General features: G+C 34.0%; 1 protein-coding gene across 1 annotated transcript in view; it reads left to right on the plus strand.

Moving 5' to 3' along the window:
* LOC145672099 (uncharacterized) overlaps positions 1–20,653 on the plus strand; it is a 215,842-nt gene that overhangs the window by 38,761 nt on the left and 156,428 nt on the right. Inside the window, exon 2 of the mRNA XM_081741367.1 lies at positions 4,342–4,531. Within this exon, the coding sequence (XP_081597493.1) occupies positions 4,342–4,531 (190 nt within the window). The remainder of the gene's footprint in view (positions 1–4,341; positions 4,532–20,653) is intronic.

Consider the following 20,653-nt stretch of genomic DNA (forward strand, 5'->3'; position numbering starts at 1 on the left):
AGTCGAGTGTAACCGAGCCTGTCGCTAACCGAGCTCGGCCACTAAATATAGCAATTTTTATTTCCCTGGCTCTAATAATATTTGCCCATAAAATTTGTTTACTTTTTAGATGAGGTGCTATTTGTCCACTGAATTCCTTTCAGATCGGACTAGTATGAGTACTTACCGAGAAATGAATTACCGCATACAAAGAGAGTTCGTCAGAGCCTAACCAAACCGAACTTGTCCCTAGCCAAGCCCAGCCAACAAATATAGTAGTTTTTATCCTCTCGTCGAAGAGCTATTTGCCCACAAAATTACCTTGAGATGCGGAAGAATGAAGTTTTACATGCAATGCAAGTCCAGCCGAGCTTATATTGTTCCTGATCAAATTTGGCTACCTAATATAGCATCTTTACTCCTTTCGACATGGGCTGTTTATCCACTAAATTTGGCATCGACTCCCATTACATAACTTTCTTAACTATAGTAAATAATGTAATGGCTAAGTAAGCAAATCTGTTTTGACATGTATTAGAAAGAACAGTAATGATTTTTGAAAGGGGGTTATTAATCGACATTCCCTATGCTGCGGACGTCCGTGAACACAATAACTGTGTTACTAAGTAAATTTCATTTGCACTTCAGAAAAAACAGAACCCCTTGAAATATTTAGAGGTAGGCTATTGCTCTCTCTTTCTCTAAATCTTGTGGATGGCTATGGAGTGGAGTAAAGTATGAAAAGGTGAATGTAGGGAATTTTATTACTTCGGAGAATATCCACCCGGTCAACCTCTTGAAATCATCACTTAAATCTATTGGGCTTTTTCTAAACGGTTTTTTCACTCTTCATTTTACTTTTAAAAGTGAAAAGAAATCATTGTAAAAATATTTCATTAGTAGGTATGGCTGCTACATCTGATATATGTACACACACATTTGCATATATGTAGGCTATATTACATGCCAAATAAACATTGGCTGTTAGTAATTAGATATGACTCATAGACAACAGCCTCCGTAATATCCGGATATAACGCTTTTATACAAAACACTTTTGACCACAATGTTAGTTACAGTTTGGATTTCGGATTATCATCTACTTATTATCGCCTAAATTTTAGTTCTCGTAAATATACTTTTCTGTGCATTTTCTAATGATAAGTAAACCAACTCGGATATGTGATGAGTGCAACATTAGAAGTTGAAATGTGAGACCAAAGTTTTTAACTGTGTTATTTTGTTCTTATTTTATCTCTGTTACTCCAACTACCTATTGTCAAACCCATTTCATCAGACCTCATTTCATGCATTACTACAAAAGATGATATATGTCTCAACTTATCCTTATGCCATTTCGAAGTATATTATATCCAGACAACGAATACAAAATACTTCCAGTAACACTGTTGTTTCTTAGTAGTATCCATTTTTAAATTCGAACTCCTTCGTGGCTAAGCGGTTAGCGTACGCGCCTTTGGCGTGGGAGATCCGGGTTTAATTCCCGGCGGGAGCTCATGTGGTTTGGATTCCACGTTAATCGGTAGGTCTAGGTCTCATATAGCCTCGCTGCTGAACGGGACATTAAACTCAAAATCAATTCAACTCAACCATTTTTAAAGTCATTATGTATACACTTCTTTCGTTCAGAAGGAAAAGTTTCACTTTAATGGAAGAATACAAGTATCTTACTAATATGAGTGTAGTAATACTTAAAGTAAGTTACAATGTCTCATCATTGGTACCAATACCAATATTATAATCTGTATTGGAAAAATGAGAGAACATGTAAAATATTTAATTTCAAATGCCCTATATCATGTAATATTAACATTGCTTTCCTCATGTTAGTTATTGTGTGATACACTTTTACGTTTTTCTCGTTTATGATATGAATTGTATATCTTTTATGTCATTTCGCATCTAGATATAAAGAAGGTATTTCATTTCCTAAATCATTAACTTGTTTTGTACATATTTTTAACGCAAATAGTTAGTATGCATGATAAACAACTTGCTTGATGTACATATAGTATGCTTGATATTAAAATTATGCATATTTTATTGTAAGCAGCATATCTAAAAGACTGTAACGTGTTGACAACTTTAGAATTATGTTATTTAAAATTGGCGTTCTACAGTGAATCGTTCGTGTTTCCGTATTTTTCCAGTGTTTTTTTTTTTTTTTTTTTTTTAATCTTCATCAGTATTAGTGTAACAACGTTCAACTATACTTCAAAATTATCTCACAAGACGTGCTTGTTTCTGTGCAACTTAACATTTGAGTTTCAATCATAATATGCATACTCGTAGTGTTACATTGGGTTACAAACTCTCTTTCGGTTGATATTGTTACAAATGCATATGTGCATAGATTTAAAGAAATTTAAAACTTGACATATTTAAGGACTTTGATCAGTTTTGCTCAAAGATTATTCTCCTGTTTGCTCTACGGCCCGACTCAGTGCCGGATTAGAGGGGTGCAATGGTGCACATTAACCTCCCCCTTTGTTGTAAATATATACTATGTAAAATAAGAAGCTAGGAATGAAAATAGCAAGACTTTCCAAACGTTCTACTATCATGTTTCCATTTGGGGCTTAAAACAGAGCAGAGCTTCGTAAAAGCAATAGTTTAAATTGATTTTCTAAAGGTTGAAGGAGAAGGAATCAACAAGCAAAACAATATAACATTTGTCAAGTAGGGAAGAAAACAGAAGGCAGGAGGAGAGAAGGACATTTTTATGCTGCATTCCACTTGCAACCCTCTTTAAAATACTTTCCTCCGCTCTATGCATCAGTGTTGTTAGGGCAAAGAATATTGTCACATGTCACGTTGAAGAGTCAGTATGATTGGTTATTTTAGTAGTTATTGGTATTAGCAGCAATGCACCAAAACGAGTAGAATGCCTGCTTTTGAAAGGGTTAGAAATATATTACTTCCATGCGGATTTTTAGACAAGAATCCAATTTTCAAGAAATATTCCTTATTTTTCAATAACACTAACATTTATTCATGAATAAATATAATGAATAATAATGATAATAATCATATTAATATAACGAATAATATAGCATAACAACATGGAAATGTAATGTTTCCCCTTTCTACTTTTCTGATAGTTGTGTGAACAATTTCACAGTTTTACGCCCTTATTATTCCTCATAATAAATATACCAAAATAATACCGTAATTTAGTATTAATTTCAAAATTACGTCCAAAGCTTCATGGTTAATTTTCTCAAAATAGAATTTACAATTACAAAAAAATGGTTTCCGGTGAGTTGATGGAACACAACAACCAGAAGCGAAGTACAGTTGATCCAAAAAGGTCAAAATAAAAGGTTAATAAATGTGATGTATTTACATTTCCTGTTGAATATATAACACCAATTCACTCACATAAACTACTACTAATCCATATCTGTCCAAAATTCCACACAACTTTAACGAACGGATTTTAGGTTACTCAAGAGCAATCTAATTTCACAATTACATTTTTAACTTAACAAAGCACAGTTAGAATTTAGAAAGATCCGCCGCACTTTATCTTTCTTCCAATTCTGACGCAAACAGGTAGTTGTTAATTCGGCCACAATTCCCAGGTGGCGTTACTATTATTTTAGTGAACAAATGAATGACAATGCCAATTTCTTGATTAAACAACTAATCAGCTCTTTCACAACGTCCAGAAACTAATTATGTTTTTCTTGCAGAAATGTTACAAAGTGAACTGGCCCTTAGACAATCCTGGATCTGGCACTGGCCTGACTCTACTGTTTACAAGCGAGATACTGATGCCAACCTTTTTGTTAGCTATTGTTATTCAAGGTTGTTCAGATTATATAACTTAAGAAGTGAAATTATTTTGAAAATATTCAATATAACCTCACACAGTAGTTGTCGTAAAACTATGAAATTCAAATTTTGTCTTTTGGTAAGATTTTAAAGTAGAGAATCAAACATCCACTCTCTACTTTCAGTTAAAATTCATAATATTCATTAATGCAACACAAAATATTAGTATAAGTTATGTTCCGAAACTTGAACACGAAACAACCTCTACGTTGATCAAGTACAGATATCATACGACTTAAATGTAAATTCAATTAACACAAATATGTTTACCACTGAAATGATCTGTATTGTGAAAAATTGAATTTCAAAAGATATTATTTAAATTCTATTTAGCAAAGTTTTGTAAATTACTGTTCTTACATGGTTAGATGCAAAATATAGAACATATTGTGTCTTGTACAATGTATTAACAAATAAACAGATATTTAAATGCAGGATTAAATACGTACATATGGTACGTACTTTCTCCTAAATTTAAATAATTTATTTTTCATTCCTAAATAGACCCCCAGAGATTGGGATATGACTCTGTTGAATAACATTTTTATGGTAAAGGAGGGAAATATTATTAAAGCATATTGGATTAGCGATGAATTAATGATATTCCAAATAAACGATACACAACCACTTAACGTCAAGTACTATACTTACACAACTTGGAGTGAAATAGTGCAATTCTATGCTGAAGAAAAAGGTAACTTTTTAATTTGCTTTTCATATTCTTTTTTATCAACAAATACGAGTAATTAACAAATGAATTCTATTCTAGTATAGCTAATACAATAACTAGTAACACTACTACTCCTAATTGTAATAACAATGTAACCGACTATTTCAGCAATGCTCATTTGTATTTCAATGTTGTCTGATTTATGTTTATTTTATTATTTTTATATGCCGACATTATATCGGTCTGTTCTTGTTTGTGTTCATTTTATTGCTTGTTAGTTACCTTGTGTTTATGTGCAATGAAGTTTAAATTCTATTTTGCTTTTAATGTTTCTTGTAAGATGCTACGGTATACTTTATCAGCTTTTATAATTATGTAATTTGACTTTCTAGCATATATAAATGATCTTTGTATCCAAGATTGGAAAAGACAGTATAATCTACGACTCTACATTGTGAAGGTGTATAAAATAACATATAGCAACAGTTCGCGTTTAGCGTTGTGATTGGCTCCCTGTACGTGACGTCTTGTAGAGGAACGTTTTCCCATACCAACTAATGTAATTGTGTATGCAGTATTTCACTTGTTCTCTTGAACGATACTTCTCGATACCCACGTTATAAAATAGAGGATGTGCCCATATGTATCTTCATCCAATTAGGTAACTCAATGACCACCATATATGTTGGCTCAAAACATTGCAATCTTCGTATTAGACATGCAGTGCGTCTGTCATTTATTTTTATTAAGTCGTTGCTTGATATTTATATATACAATGGTTACATGCTGCATGTATGGATGTACAAGTAGGAGTGAGAAGATGTTATCCAAAATAACCTTTCACAGGTAAGAAAATCACCAATCATAGGATACGTATGGCTGTGACGTATAGTTTCATGGTTTTGTGGTATGGGAAGATACTCTATTTTATAACATCCTTGGCGATATTTCCACGTGACGGCACGGACCCCAAAGTATCCCGGCAAGAAAATTATTCGTATATAAATTAACGTCCTCCAGAAATCCTATGGGTACCATTAGTTGTATAAAATATATAGGATGTACAACTTATTCACATCTGGAAATTCAAGTTTCTCTCTTATTGGTATTTACAGCTACATCTGATTAGTCACTTTCTTTCGAGGCAAAACGCTCTTACTTTTGAAATCGCAATATTTATATAATCTTGAATGTAAAGAAATTTTATTGTCGAAAAGCACATCAAGACTAATTATCTAAATTAACTACTCCCTCCGCCTTTCATCTACGTGAGGAGGAGTGCGTGTACTACAAATAATAATGAATATTTTTCGGTGCAGTTTTAATATACGGATGCAGAGATTGTAAAATGTAAAGAAAACCTTGAGCAAGTCTTTAATTTGCTCCTCTTACGTGAGAACAAAACCCTACCAACCCCTGCAGGGCTGGTAACCCGTTTCTACTTCTACTTTTACTACTATTACTACTTGTACTATAGATTCGTATAATAAATTCTGCACGTATTCATAATTAATTAATGTAATAGGAATATTTTATTAATCTTAATTGCGCTATTGCATGCATCATATTTCAATAAACATAGTTCTCACGATGAGAGGGTTTGCATAACCAGACTCTTAACTATGGAAATATTTACGATCACTTCAACTCCAAATATTTCACGGATTCAACATGCTTAGTGTAAGATGAGAACGTAAAATTGAATGTGATTTATTCGAAAAATACTTTTATACATTGCAAGAACTGTCACTTAAAGATATTCAAAGTAAATTCATAGCCGTAGCATATTAAACAAAAGCAAGTGTACAAAAGAAAACCACTTTACACAGAAGTCAAAAGAAGATTCGCTGCTGCATACCAAATTGTCGACTGGCTTGGCTCGATAGTCTGATAATCAGACATTTGTATGTTCAAATTTAGGATGAAGTATTTCTAAGTGTGTTCTTCTTTTCATACGGAGATTAGGGACATTTCTTTCAATAGTTTTTTGGGAACTCCCAGTCCTTCAAATTCGATTAGAAGAGAACCTAAAATTTATAGTTGGGATAAAAATATTAGGTATGTTCACTATCCCATTCCTATCCCTTGATTTGTAGCCAAAAACTCTTTGCATGCAGAGTTGATTTCAGAAGACTTTTTGGGGGTGAATGTCAATATGCGTGGGGAGAAAGTACTGCGAAAGCACTAGTAGCCCACGTTCAGCACGATCGAAGATATGACCCCGAAGAGAGAAATTTCTTACCTCGAGAGTGGTCTCAATTTTTCTCTCAGCTTACCCCCTGAAATCATTCCTGTTAAAAAGATTTTCCTAAGAATTAGAATTTTATACTTCTCTCTCGTTCTACATTTTGAAATTACAAAATCATAACTTAGGAGAATTATACTAAAAGCATTAAAATTATAACGGTAATTACGTAGATATTGTCCTGCATGTTACCCATTTCTGGTGAGATTAAAACTCGAAAATTTTTAGGCGATCCACTCTAAAATAAATCATGTATACAATCTGAATGGAAAGCCATATTTCACTCCAAATAATTAACCAATATTTTACTAATATGTTTTATTGTAATTCTTTTACTGTTCAACGTGTGTACAGCGGGCCATAGAAATTCTTGAGGTGCAAAATCCGTAATAGGCAACCCCACTAACGCCTGCTCGAAGAATAATTACGCATGTTATTAGCTAGCACAGTAGCGTGAAGTTGACCGAAACTGTTAAAAGCACAAATCTTAAAGAGTGTTTTCGTGCAGAACTGGAGTGAAACGCTGGTTGATGAAATGACAAAAGGGAGTCTGGATAATTGTACACAGAGTACTTCTTGTTTGTATGATACACACCTTAAACTATACTCAGCCACTTGAAAAAAATATACGGATATCAGATTCGCTGATGAGAAGATAACAGTTGGGGGACTTAGTTAATGTTACAATTAACTCAAATGAGGATTATATAAACAAGTATACTTAGTTCAAATAACTATACATATCCGCGTATCAAATAATATACGGACAGACTACGCAGCATATATAGTAGTAGTAGATTACTTTTTAATAACAGAAAGTTTTGCCCTGAGTTTTCAAACTATTGACAGTAGTCCTACAAGCAAATAAATCGAAAGTATGAATGGATCATTTGAGGGGAAGAACCCAATGAAAATTTTGGGGGTCTAACAGTGTGTGAGTTATTAGATTCCGCCACTACTGATTCATGCGTAATGATACTTCGATAGAAGAAATTGTTGATTTCATTATACGTTAAATGACTTTTGAAAATGCTAAATATTGTTATGCAGTAATTTACTTGCAAATATTAAAAATGCAAAATTTGATAACACTTAAACGAGTTGGAGAACTCATTCGTATTAAAGTAGGCTTATTTCCCGTTAGCTTTTAAATATAATTGAGGGTTAATGATTTGTTTAATATTTGTGATATTTTACACATTGAGACACGAAGTGAAAAGGGAAGATTATAGTGTCAATAAACAATAATTTTAAAATGCACGAAACTAACGTTTGATATCAAATATAGAACCATTGATAGAATTAACTCTGTAACTCGTTTTATCCATTCATTTCCCTTCCTTTTTTTTCAGCATTACACCATCACTGAATTTCTCCACTGGAGGTTATTGTTATGTTTTATTTAACAGCATTCAACAGGAGCTCAGCCTTGTAAAGGAAATATTTTAAAAAGTGTAAACGGTGAGGGCGGGAATAGAACACGGGTTGCCATATTAGGAAACTACACCGCTAACCACTCATCTAAAGCGTTTCTTCTTCCTGCTCTCCTAAACAAAGAGCCTTTTATGTTCGCTCAAAACATTAGATTGTTAATAGCCAGATTCATTGGCAAAACACCGAAATTTGTAATTGAGGATTCGGAGGGCATTATAACACTGTATTCTCTAAATTATCAACATTATGATTTTTTAAAAACAAAATACAAAACTCCTATATTTGAATCAAATACGATGCGTCTATCATACTAAACATGCATCTAAACAAACTAAAGACAAATCAATTGCTGCATAATAATAGTGGTTGTGGTCAAGCCGCTCGACCAGTAAGGTGAAGGTAGTCGAGTCTAATCGGGCCCACGAACAACCAGTATTTTTTTACTTTAAAATTTATGATGGCGATTTATCGTCGATGGCACACGTTTTATTTCCTTTGCTATTTGAATACTTGGATCTTTCAATACTTGAACTATCAAATCTTCAGGAATAATAATAATAATAAACGAATAATAATTATTATTGTCTTATTGTAGATTAAACGTTAGAAGTATATTATCGCTCAGAGCATAACATTACAACCAGAAATGTAACATTTGGCAAGAATATTCCGGTTTTATTTACTGTTGCTTACGAGAATAGGAATTTCTCATCTCGTTTTCGAAACAAAAAAAAAAAAAAATGAGACGGGAGTTGACATTTTACACTCAAGACAGGAGAAAGCTAATTCAAATTTTCGTCTCGCTTTGGAGATGGAAATCGAGACGAGAAGAAAAGTATCGTAAAAATCTCTCGTTTTATCTCGATTCTCGAAATAGTGGAAGTCTATTCTTTAAGCATATACTGCTTCGTAGATTGAATCTTATACGCTATTTTGTTACTATGTCTTTCGGAGCTCATTGAATTTATTATGATCTGTACAGATATTTTTGTGGCAAAGCTTTTATAATTAATTCTGCATATCCTAAAAGTTAGTATATTATATGCGTTACTGTTCAGTGATATTAAGTAATTTTATGTTCATTGATATTATTACAGTTATCTTCCTCAAAACGTACAGTAGAATAGTTTCTACATGAAACTTTAGTGCAACTCTTTGGTTAAAATTTTGGTAGTTGTAAAAGTATGTCCTGGAGGTCCAGACACCCTTCCGAAATCTCGAGGTATCTGTAAGCTTTGTCTAATTTTAGGGCAACGTTTAAAATTTTAAGACAATATTATTATTATTATTATTATTATTATTATTATTATTATTATTATTATTATTATTATTATTATTATTATTATTATTATTATTAAAAATTTAAGACCTCAATATTATGTCATATTGCAATTTAATAAGCACACTGAAGTTGGTAGGAAAACAAAAAGAAATAATAAGAGACATTTTCGAGGGATTAGTAAATGAAATACTTGAGTTTTACGTCCCACGTTTATGCCGGTTAGGCTAAAAAAGACGGTCGAGGGATTAGTGTGTGAAAGGAAACGAGACGGAAGAAAGAAGGTGTCAGCTTCTGAATATTATTAATGTGAAAACTAATCCTAATCCGATGCCTAAACAGAAATTAAGTAGGAATTTTCTTTACCACAATACAGAGTAACACGCTTTTTTTTTGATAAAAGACTTTGGATTATGTATGCGTTATATTGATATTTGAATAAAATATACATACCAACATAAAACAGAATAGTTCTTATTTACAAATGTTGGTTGAACGGATATATGGAATATGTTGGAAATGGCTAATGGAAAATATTATTATTTCTAGCAGTAGGAGTAATAGTGGAAGACGTTCGGAATAGTTGCTCGGAAACAATATTCTTTTCAGGCATGTTTATGATTCATACTAGACCCTAAGCATGACCGTTAGGGGTCGTATACATGAGTTGTTTGCTAAACACGTTACGTTCTCATGCAATATGAATCAAGGTTGTACACAGACATGTCATTTTGCCAGTATTTCCCCTGTGAAGAAAGCTACCTCCACTCTTACTTGTAAGACTGAAAGAAATTGAGTACTTTTCATTTTATTACACATCAAAAGTATGGATATTGTAGTTGCTAAAAACAACTTACCGCAGGGAGAATCGAACTCTGGACCCCTGCATTACGGAACGAATGCTCACGCCCCTACCGTAAGACTGCGTAGGTAATTAAGAGTTAAAAACACTCGTTTATGAAGCAATTGCACACGTTTACGATAAAAAGAAACACACTGACTTCTCTCATGATAAAATACTATACTCAAGACTCTTCAAATTTAAATTAAAAACAAAAATATACATATAGTGCCAGCCCACTTTCTTCTCTGAATCACCGAAAGTATTTGCGTAATTTGTTTTTATTATACTTACAAGTAATACTTCCCAAGTGTAACACTCCGATTTTGATAAAATTTTGCAGGTAGATACTACATATCAAATAAAGTAATACTAGTTTTTGCTTTCTTCGCAAAAACGGTTTTAAGCGGCAAAATCGGGCACCAAAATATTTTAATGCGGAAGCCCGAAAGGATGACACACAAAAGGACCAAAGTGAACGAAATTGTGAACATATATTGTTGACATAAAATAAGGGAATACGGGTTTCGTATTTTCCTGGAAAGAACGGTTAGGTGTGGCACGGATCCCCCCAAACCTTTGATCACAAAATATCTAAAGTGCTAATAACAGTGTATCAGATGTGTGTAAAGGACATGAAGAATTGCAACGAATCTTGGGGTAGGGACAACACACATAACATAAGCGAACATGTTTTTTATTATCTGCGGAAAAACGGTTTTAGGGGGCAAAAGCTCCCACCCTTAATAGTGAAATTTGACTCCCGAAAGACAAGAAGAACTTGATCGAACTGAATGAAATTGTGCAGAGATATTGTAGACTTAAATGTTTCGCATTTTCTGGAAGAAACTGTTGTGTGGTTCATGGAAACCTCCAAACCCTTGATCACGAAATATCGGAAGTTGGTAATAACAGTTATCAAAAGTGCCTATACGGCATGAAGAATTGAAACAAAACTTTGCGTTGGGGCAATAATCAAAAATAATCCAATGGAGCTTTCTTATTTTCTGCGGAAAAACTGTTAGGGGAAAACTCCACCCAAAATTGTGAAATTTGACGCGGAAAGGCAAGAAGTGGACCAAAGTCAATGAAGATTTGCACAGTTTTTGAAGGCATAAAATGAGTAAATACAGTTTTCGTATTTTCCTAGAACAAACATTTTGGTGGGGCACGGACCCCTCCACACCTTTGATCATGAAATATCAGAGGTGCTAATAACAGTATGTCAGATGTGCCTAAAGGACATGAAGGATTGGAAAAAACTTTGTGTAGGGACAATAGGCAATGATTTTTTTCATTTCCTTAGGAAAATCAGTTTTAGTGAGCAAAATCAATCATGCAAAATTTTGAAATTTGAGCTCTAGAGGAAAGAAGAGATGGTCCGAAGGAAATGAAATTGTTCACAGATATTGTAGACCTAAATGTATGAATACGGGTTTTACACGTCAATAGAAAAAAACACTGGGTGGGTCACGGACCCGTCCAAACCTTTGGTCATGAAATATTAAAAGTACTTTTAACAGTATGTCAGAACTGCCTAAAGGACATGAAGAATTGCTACTAAATCTTGTGTAGTGACATTACGAAAAAAAAACTACCACGGGCTTCTCATTTTCTGCAGAAAAACGGTTTAGTAGCCAAAGCCCCTACCAAAATTTTTGGAAGTTGTCGTCCGAAAGGCATGAAGTTTACTGAAGTGAATGAAATCGTGCATTAATATTGTAGAGGTAAGATGAGGGAATATGTGTTTCGTATTTTCCTAAAAAAGCAAAAACTGATGGCGGCACCAAATCGTTGGGTGGCGGAAGGAGTGGACCAAAGCAAGTGAAATTGCGTGGAGATATTAGATATGTAAAATAATCCTTTTTCTTGTTTCACAAGTGTCTCCATCCGATCCCTTCAAATTTGGCAGATTAACAGTGAGCACAAACAGTATAGCGTATTTTATAGTATTTCAGGAGGCGCCTTTAACTCTTACAAAGTTTTTCCACATAAAAACACGTATCAATTTATTTCGTGTTTACTGTTGATATGCCAAATTTGGATAAGAACACTTGAGAAACATGAAGGGCCTTATTTTCTAAATCCAATATCTACACACAATTGCATTTGCTTCGGTCCTCCTTCCTGCGCTATTACGGTAATATTTACTTATTTTCGGAGGAGCCTAGGTCCCAACACTATTTTTCGCACAAATTAAAATGCGTTTCATTTACTTTCTGCAAATTGTTCCTTTACGAAGTTTTTTTACAATTCTTCATTTTCTTTCTAAATTTCTTACGTATACTTACGGCATGTACCGTGCCAACAGTTGTAGCTCAGAATAATCTCTACACTACTCATCAATTGAATGCAACAACTGGGGATGAAACTGATGCACAACAGGGTACTTGACTGTAAAATTATGTTTGAATTTAAATAAAATTCTTTTTTTTCTATTTTGAAAAATGACTAGATGTGGAAATAGGTGAGAGCGAGAGATAGAGGTTATGATTAAAACATAAAAGATGACCACTTGCCTGACAAATCCAATTAAACAGGTGTCGTCCTGGTCGTCTGGATGATGAATAGTTTCCCTGGAGTAGGCTGGATGTACTCGAGTCAGCCAACAACTGGATCTTAATCCTGCTGGACTGCCAGGAGCGTAGAGTTCTCTCTTGACGATGCGCGTTTTACGATGGTGTTCTTCTACATCTTCATGCCGCTACTCAGATGTCAAACTCAAATGTGTCTGCGGTAATGAACCAACAGAATGGTGTTCTTGGGACACGGAATTGGTCGTCCTCCAATGGTGCGATCCGTTTGCCTTTGATGATTCTGCACCTTCCTAAAATTTGTGGCGAATACCCCTATCGATATGTCCTCCGTGGTTTTGTTTGGATGCAAAGTGATGATTCTGACGTTCAGTGAACTTGGATATGTCAAGATGGGCGGAAAGGAACGCGGAAGGGTAAGAAGGAAATTAGTCGTGTTTATGTGATTACAGAAGCTGTGAGGAAATTTACAATCCTAATAAAAGTATTGTTCTGTTGGATTTTAAAGAGTTATTTGAACTTTTGATATTTCGTAGTCAACTGTTTGTAAGGTCCGTGCCCTACCCAAACTTTTTTTTTTCAAGAAAATACGGAATACGTACTAACTCATTTTAAGTCTACAATATCTGTGCATAATTTCGTTCAGTTCGGTCCTGTTATTCTTGCCTTTCGGGCGTCACATTTCAAAATTATGAATGGGGCATTTTCTCCCTAACTTCGATTTCCCGGAGAATATAAAACAAACTCGTGTTTGTTTATTTTTTGCGTATTCTGACTACAATTTGTTTCGTTTCAATTCTTCATATCCTTCAGGCACTTTCGATACACTGTTATTAGCAGTTGTGATATTTCATGAAGAAAGGTTTGGAGGTGTCCGTGCTTCACCAAACCGTTCTTTAGAGGAATATACGAAACATGTATTCCGTTATTTTACGCCTTTTTATACCGGGGCACAATTTCGTTCACTTTAGTAAAATAGTTTTTGCCTTTCCAAAATTTTCAAAATATTTGGCGGTGGTTTTGCCCCCTAAAACCGCTTTTCTGCAGAAAACCAACACGTACTCGTTTATTTTATGTGTAGTATCTACATCAAAATTTTATCAAATTCGGAGTGTTACACTTTTGAAGTGTTACTTGTTAGTAATACTCGTTTTACAGTTATTTCCATAAGTTTTAACGACAGAGACACGAACTGGTGATGGGAATATTCCCGGTGGGAAGGAAAATAAAAAATGGGAAAATTCCTGGATTTTTACCCTGGCATATAAATTCCTGGGAAGAATTTATTTTCATTTCTTTATCTTCAAAGATTGTATGAACTGTATGACTAATTACTTTCTCTTAATTTATTATGATTTATTTATGGGCTTTAAACAATTTGGACGTTAAAAAAGTCAAATTCGTTGACTGTACTTTATATAAATAATCGTATGATTTAATAGTTCCATTTGCATATGCACTAAAACTAGCAAAGTACTAATATAGAAATGATGAAAAGGAAACAGTTTGTAAAGTAATGTAGAAATTAAGTAGAAATAGAGATGAAGTACAATTAATATATCCCGAACCACCATTAGTTATAGACGTTGGTCTATCTCCTGTTTCTGACTTGAATTCCTGAACGGGTATTCGAAAATCTCTTACATGTCAATTAACGCATGAAATTTCGAGAAATATGTAGGAACAAACGTCGTGTGGGCCAATGTTACGTGCTAAATTGTAAAGATAGGTCAGTAACTTGCAAATTTAGTGAACATAAATATGTATGCTCAAATGTTGATAAATTGGTGAGACATGTATATTCTGGCAATTACCAAATCTAATTTGTTTATAACATTTAAAATTGTATTATGTTTATGATAGTATCAGAGTGAAGTTTAGAAAATCCAATTACTTATAAATTTAAACTGTTTAGCGATGTAAAAATATGTAGTCTTAACTATACCCTTTTTTCCACATATTTACTTTCTAGAACCTATTGTAAGTAAATATACATTTATGCGTACTCTCTAAATATAATAAATTATTAATAAAGTAACATAATACCATTCAGAATATACAGTTTAAAGAAAACTCTGGAGACAACTGTAATAATATACTGTGATAAAAAACGAATTTAACTTTGAAATCATAATACAGTAATAGAGTGCAATCCATTTTGGGCAACATTCCCAGGAAAAAATCCCGAAAAATATCTTCCAAAAATGTACCCATCACTCACACGAACACAGATACATCGAGGATGTATAAAATTTCAAAGGGTCTCCTATCGGAAATTGAACACGGGACCGCGAGCACTAAACTATCTGAGGCAGTGATGGCGTGGGTCAACGAAAATTTGACCCACCATTACCCACCATGACCCTCCGCCAACCGTGACTAACTCGGACCTACCACCCACAATGACCCGCTCTGACCCACCAGCCATCGGCCCGCTCCGTCCCACCACCTACCAAAAAACATAGTTAAAAATAAAAAGAAGTTGTGAAATTCTAACTAATCGGGTTTTTAACTTTTACGATCACTCGCTCAAGCATCGGTCTGTTACAGTAATGGTGGATCTGACCTTTAAGATATAAAATGGTAAAGTGTTTGTTATGGTACAAATTTCAATGAATTTCAATTAAATTATCATGGCATAATTATTTCCTTGATGAATTATCAATAATTTTCAATGGAAAAACGCATGAGATTTGAAAGTCCCATCTCAAAGTAAGTAGACGAACGTACAGTCCAAACTTAAAGTTTCCGTGTAATTAAGCGTACATTACAATTTTTATGTATATTTCTCTCACAACTTTATTGCTTGATTGGCCTGTACCCTAAGTGCTCTATATAAGAAACATAAGTTTCAGCAATTATTATAGTAGAAAGCGCATGGTTTCTGTTTCGCAACTTGTGAATTTGTTTCTAAAGTAATATCGATCGGTTTCGATTATTTTTACAAGCCAACCCACTACCAATTTTGCATATATACAAGTTCCGCTTCCCCCCCCCTCATAAAGAAGAATTTTTAAAAAATGCTATGAGACATGCTCATTTTCAATAAAGTGTTAATATACTGAATTTCATCTCTGAACGTCTAACGGCTTTGTGAAATACTCATTTTTTTCGCAAAAAGTTGGATATCCACTACCCCGTCAAGATATTATTATAATGAAAGTGACATGATAACATCCCAGTTTTGATTAAGGCCTAACGATATACCAAAAGTTATTTCATTTGACTTTGCAATTTGGCCGTGATGATCAGGCACACATTTTTTGGATAATCGAAAACTGCAACCAATTAGAAACATGTATTTAGTTCCTACGGCTAGAGTCGAGAGTGAAATAAAAATATACTGTTTAGAAGATGCTGTCTACAAGGCACTTTGCGATTGTCCAAATCTTCTGGTGCATGTATTGTGTATTATAGTAATAGAAGAAAACTGTCACTTTGTTCGAATTGAAGAAGAAGAAAATTGAAGAAGCAGCTGAGGTTAAATTAATATTATGGTATTCAAGCTGGAACAAAACGAGTCCTGTAGTGCTTCCGACCCTTTGTTACTACTACAACTACTACTCCCTTTACTATGGAGTAGTGTAGCAATACTGCACACCTAACATAAGTAAATCACTTTTTGAGCATTATTTATCATATTTTAATCGAAAAAGTCTTATGAAAACTTAATAAAAAATAAAATATAAGAATTAAAAAAGTTTCCCTCAGTCGGGCTTCAACCGACGCCAAGAGTAATTTTAATTATTAACCAGTTGTACTAGCAGTCTCGCCCACGAAGACCGACTGTAGTATGTGGTTCATTTCTGCTATATTTATGGTAGGTGGCGAGAAACGGGTAACTTCAACTAATCACAACCGCGTATTGCAAGGGTAGAGCGTTCTTAAAATATAAGCTTCTGAACACTGGTGAATTTGTCTACGTTTTATTTTCAAGGCCTCCATTACCCTTCCTTTTTCACTTGTTTCTGTTTACTTATCTGAGATGAGTATGTCTAAATGAAAAAAGAACTTCAGCTATTTTTGGACATTGATATTTGTAATTACAATAATAATAATAGGAATTATACTATTACTTGGATTTCAAGACACAGAGCCTGTAAGTTTTTAGATGAGCTAACTACTGGAAACAATACATTTTTCAATCACTATACTATATAAATTATTATTTAAAAATGGATGTAATTATGTGTGCCTGATCATCACGGCCAAATTGTAAACTCAAATGAAATGACTTTCGGTATATCGTTAGGCCTTAATCAAAACTGGGATGTTATCATATCACATTCATTATAATAATATCTTTAGGGGTAGTGAGGATAAGAATTTTTGCGAAAAAAAAGAGTATCTCACAAGTAGTTAAGCTTACGGAGCTGAAATTCATTATATTAGCTCTTTATTGAAAATGAACACAGCGTCTCATAGCATTTTTTTAAAAAAAATCTTCCTTATGAAGGGGGCGCCACTTTCTATATATTGTGGCAGTACCCGAATTTAATCAGAATTTCATGTATAATAATTTTATTTTTATTGATCAATTTTTATTTATTTTATGGATATCGGGTTTTATAAGATAATGAGGTGAAGGTAAACAACTGTTAAGAATCGAGATTAACGCAAGCTAATGCAAATGTATTAGTTAATTGTCAGCAAGATTCAGTAAACAAAAATGCACAATTAAGAGTCTGCGAATGCAGGAAGACAATGTATGTAATGCGTTAACTACTACATAAACGACATTCTGTAAATCATGAAATGTAATTGTAATCTGTTTGTGAACATTTCACACATTCACGGATATGAGGAAATTGCCTAGAATCGGGAAATCGGAGTGTGTCGAGTGTTGCAGTTTTTGAGTCTTGACACGAGGAAAGAATTTGTTTTTCCAAATGAAAGGAGGTCACACGTGCCTAGCAGCAGACGACGCCAGAGAATTCCAGAACGGATGAGTTGAACAAAACCAAGAGACAGGAGGTCTTCTGGAGAGAGAACCAGGAAGAGACAGTCAGATAGAGAACCAGGAGTTCGAGACAGAGGAGTTCGATAGTCAGAGAACCGTGTGTTCGATGGAGATAGAAAACCGTGAATTCTATTGAAAGAGAGGTCATCGCGATCTGGATGGAAGCTTCAGCTTTTAGAGAAGCTCCAGTATTTTATTGAAGAAGTTCTACGATTCATCTAGAGCATTGGGAGTGAGACCAGACTCAATGCTAAGCAACAACGCCTGTCCATAGAAGTATCATCTCGGCCATACTGGATTTAACTCGTCAACACCGAGGTCATCAGCGAACCTCATCTGGAAGAGAACTGAAAGGTATGTGTTTCTGCTATTCAGGATTTAATTCCTCAATGCTCGATAAGCGATACTCGTCTGGCAAAGTTTCCGAATATCCGTAATAAAATTCACAACATCTACATTCATTACATTTTACTGAATAAGAAATACAGTTGTTATCTAGTCATTGAAGTCAATGTTTTATTACTAGAACTCAATCCCCAATTGGTATGTGTAAAATTTACAAACCTCTCGCATATGAATTTGAGAACTTGCCAAATCATTCTAGATGGTGAGTGGAAGGCACTCAGCTCAATTCAATTTTGCATCCCCAAATTAGGCACGAATTGAACCGGGTTGTCATGGTGGAATTGCTGTGGGTTTCGATCACAGTACAATACTAGCTGGTCAAAATTAAATACCACCCTGTCATGGTGCAGATGCGTTGGGTTAATCCCAGTTTAGAAAGTAATATTTGCAAAGAGTTCATGATGGAGATGCTAGCAGACTAAAAGTCATAGTGACGATCTCAGTAAATATTAAATTTAGATCTCAGTAAATAATTAAAATCCCTCCCATCCCACCCGTTCATATTAGACATACAGGTTTGCTTAGGCAATTGTAACGATCTAAGTTTAGCGCGAGAAAAGCATGTGGAGTGATAAAATAAGTAAAATTAATTCCCACCCAACCCACCCATGCTAATATCATCTTTATGGAATAATTTTATTACGGTGTAATAATAGAAATATTGACAATAAGAAATACCAACAAGCCCGTCCTGACGAGTATTATCAGAAATAAGCGTCAACAAGTACGAGTACGTAAACTTGGGACTGTACTCAAGTTCGATCCCTGGCGAAAAGATAATTATGTGCAACAAGGAATAATATTTTGATTTTCCGATATTTTTGATTTTTATTGTTTATAAACCTTAGTTATTAGTTTCTGGTAAGGATATTATAATATTTATGGTTATAGGAAGTATTTATTGTTATTGGATTTAAGGTATAATAGTAATTAACGTGATTTTAGTTAAAGTAAAATAGTTTGTAAGAATAAAAGTCATAATACGACAGGCATCAGTCTTGGCCAATGCAAGAGAGGCGAACGGGCCACTTGCAAGCGACTGAACCGAGCGTTTCCGATCCGTTACGACGATCGACGAAGCTTCGCACGAGAGAGAAGTGCTCAAGGTCGTGAGTACAGCGGCAAGCAGAAGCGAATCATACGAGTTACAGTGGAATGAGAATGTGCTATTGTAATTAAAATAGTAAAGTTTGACGTTATAGAATTTAAGAATAGTACTATTAAGGTTAACAATATGCTATCACTTAAGAATAATCACAGGGTTCATTACCCAGTGTTAAAAGACAATTGAAAGCCAGCGTCTATGTTTTCTAAGTCTAGATATTATTGTTTGGACCTAGGAGTACTAAAACACTTTACAGAGTATTCTCCGACGTATAGCGATAACAAAGAACAAACATTTAGATGTAATGTGTTAGGTTACACATATAAGCATTATTACTTAATAGAGTTCTCTGAAAGAAATTTTAGTATAGAGGATTTGGTAGAATTAGGTTTCCGAAGACATTATTTGTCGATTTTGACAGGAATAGCTGAAACCAATACGTTGATAAGAAACGCTGTATTTTTTGCAGTGAAAGAGGATCAGATAAAGTATAAAATATGTGCATTGTTCTCAAGTGGTGCTAGCCAGGACGTAGTGAATAGATGGCTAGAAAGATTCAGACATAGATTTAATTGTACACAGGCTGTCAGAATCTCTGACTTCATAACAACATTAGCACAGTTCGAGAAACAAGCAAGAATAGTTGTAGCGAGCGATAAATCTTTATTGGATTTAGCTGCGTTCGCGACATTTTTCAAGGAGAGGACACCTTGGTTATCGGCCTAAAGATGACTAAGAAAGTGAAAATTTTGTAAATAGTATTATTACTAGTATTTAAAGGGACATAAAGATATAGGATATAATTGTTAGTGTACACATATTCCAGTTTATTAATTTTAGTTTGGTGATCAGTTAAATTAGTAAAATAAGTTTAGAAATAAGCATGATATGAGTATATTTAGTAATATGATTATGGTTTTAAGAAATAGAAATCTGACCCTTTGTTTTATTAGTTGAACTATGTCTTTATGACATATAGTATTTTATTTAGATTTAGTGATGTAATTAGTTTTAAGAATAGACTAAATTAAGGAAAAGACTATGGAGAACAACAAACAAAATTTTTGAATGATTTTTGTAATTAGATTTGAATTAGGGAAAAGTAGATTTAAGAAAGGGAAGAATGAAAAAAAAACACAAGTAAATGAATGATGCAAATGGAATAGAATTAAGCTAGACAAGTAAGTTCAAAATTAGAAATCAGGCAATTAGGCGAACCTTTCATTAGGGGAAACTCTAATCAGGAAGGAAATCCCATTCTCTTCGAGTTGAATTAGGTGTTTACCAAACTTCGATGAGAATATTTTATTTATTAAGTCACATAAGTCTTCCGTGATTGTTGA

The sequence above is a fragment of the Thermobia domestica genome, chromosome 15 (assembly GCF_964235325.1).
Source record: "Thermobia domestica chromosome 15, izTheDome1.hap1.1, whole genome shotgun sequence".
Taxonomy (NCBI): domain Eukaryota; kingdom Metazoa; phylum Arthropoda; class Insecta; order Zygentoma; family Lepismatidae; genus Thermobia; species Thermobia domestica.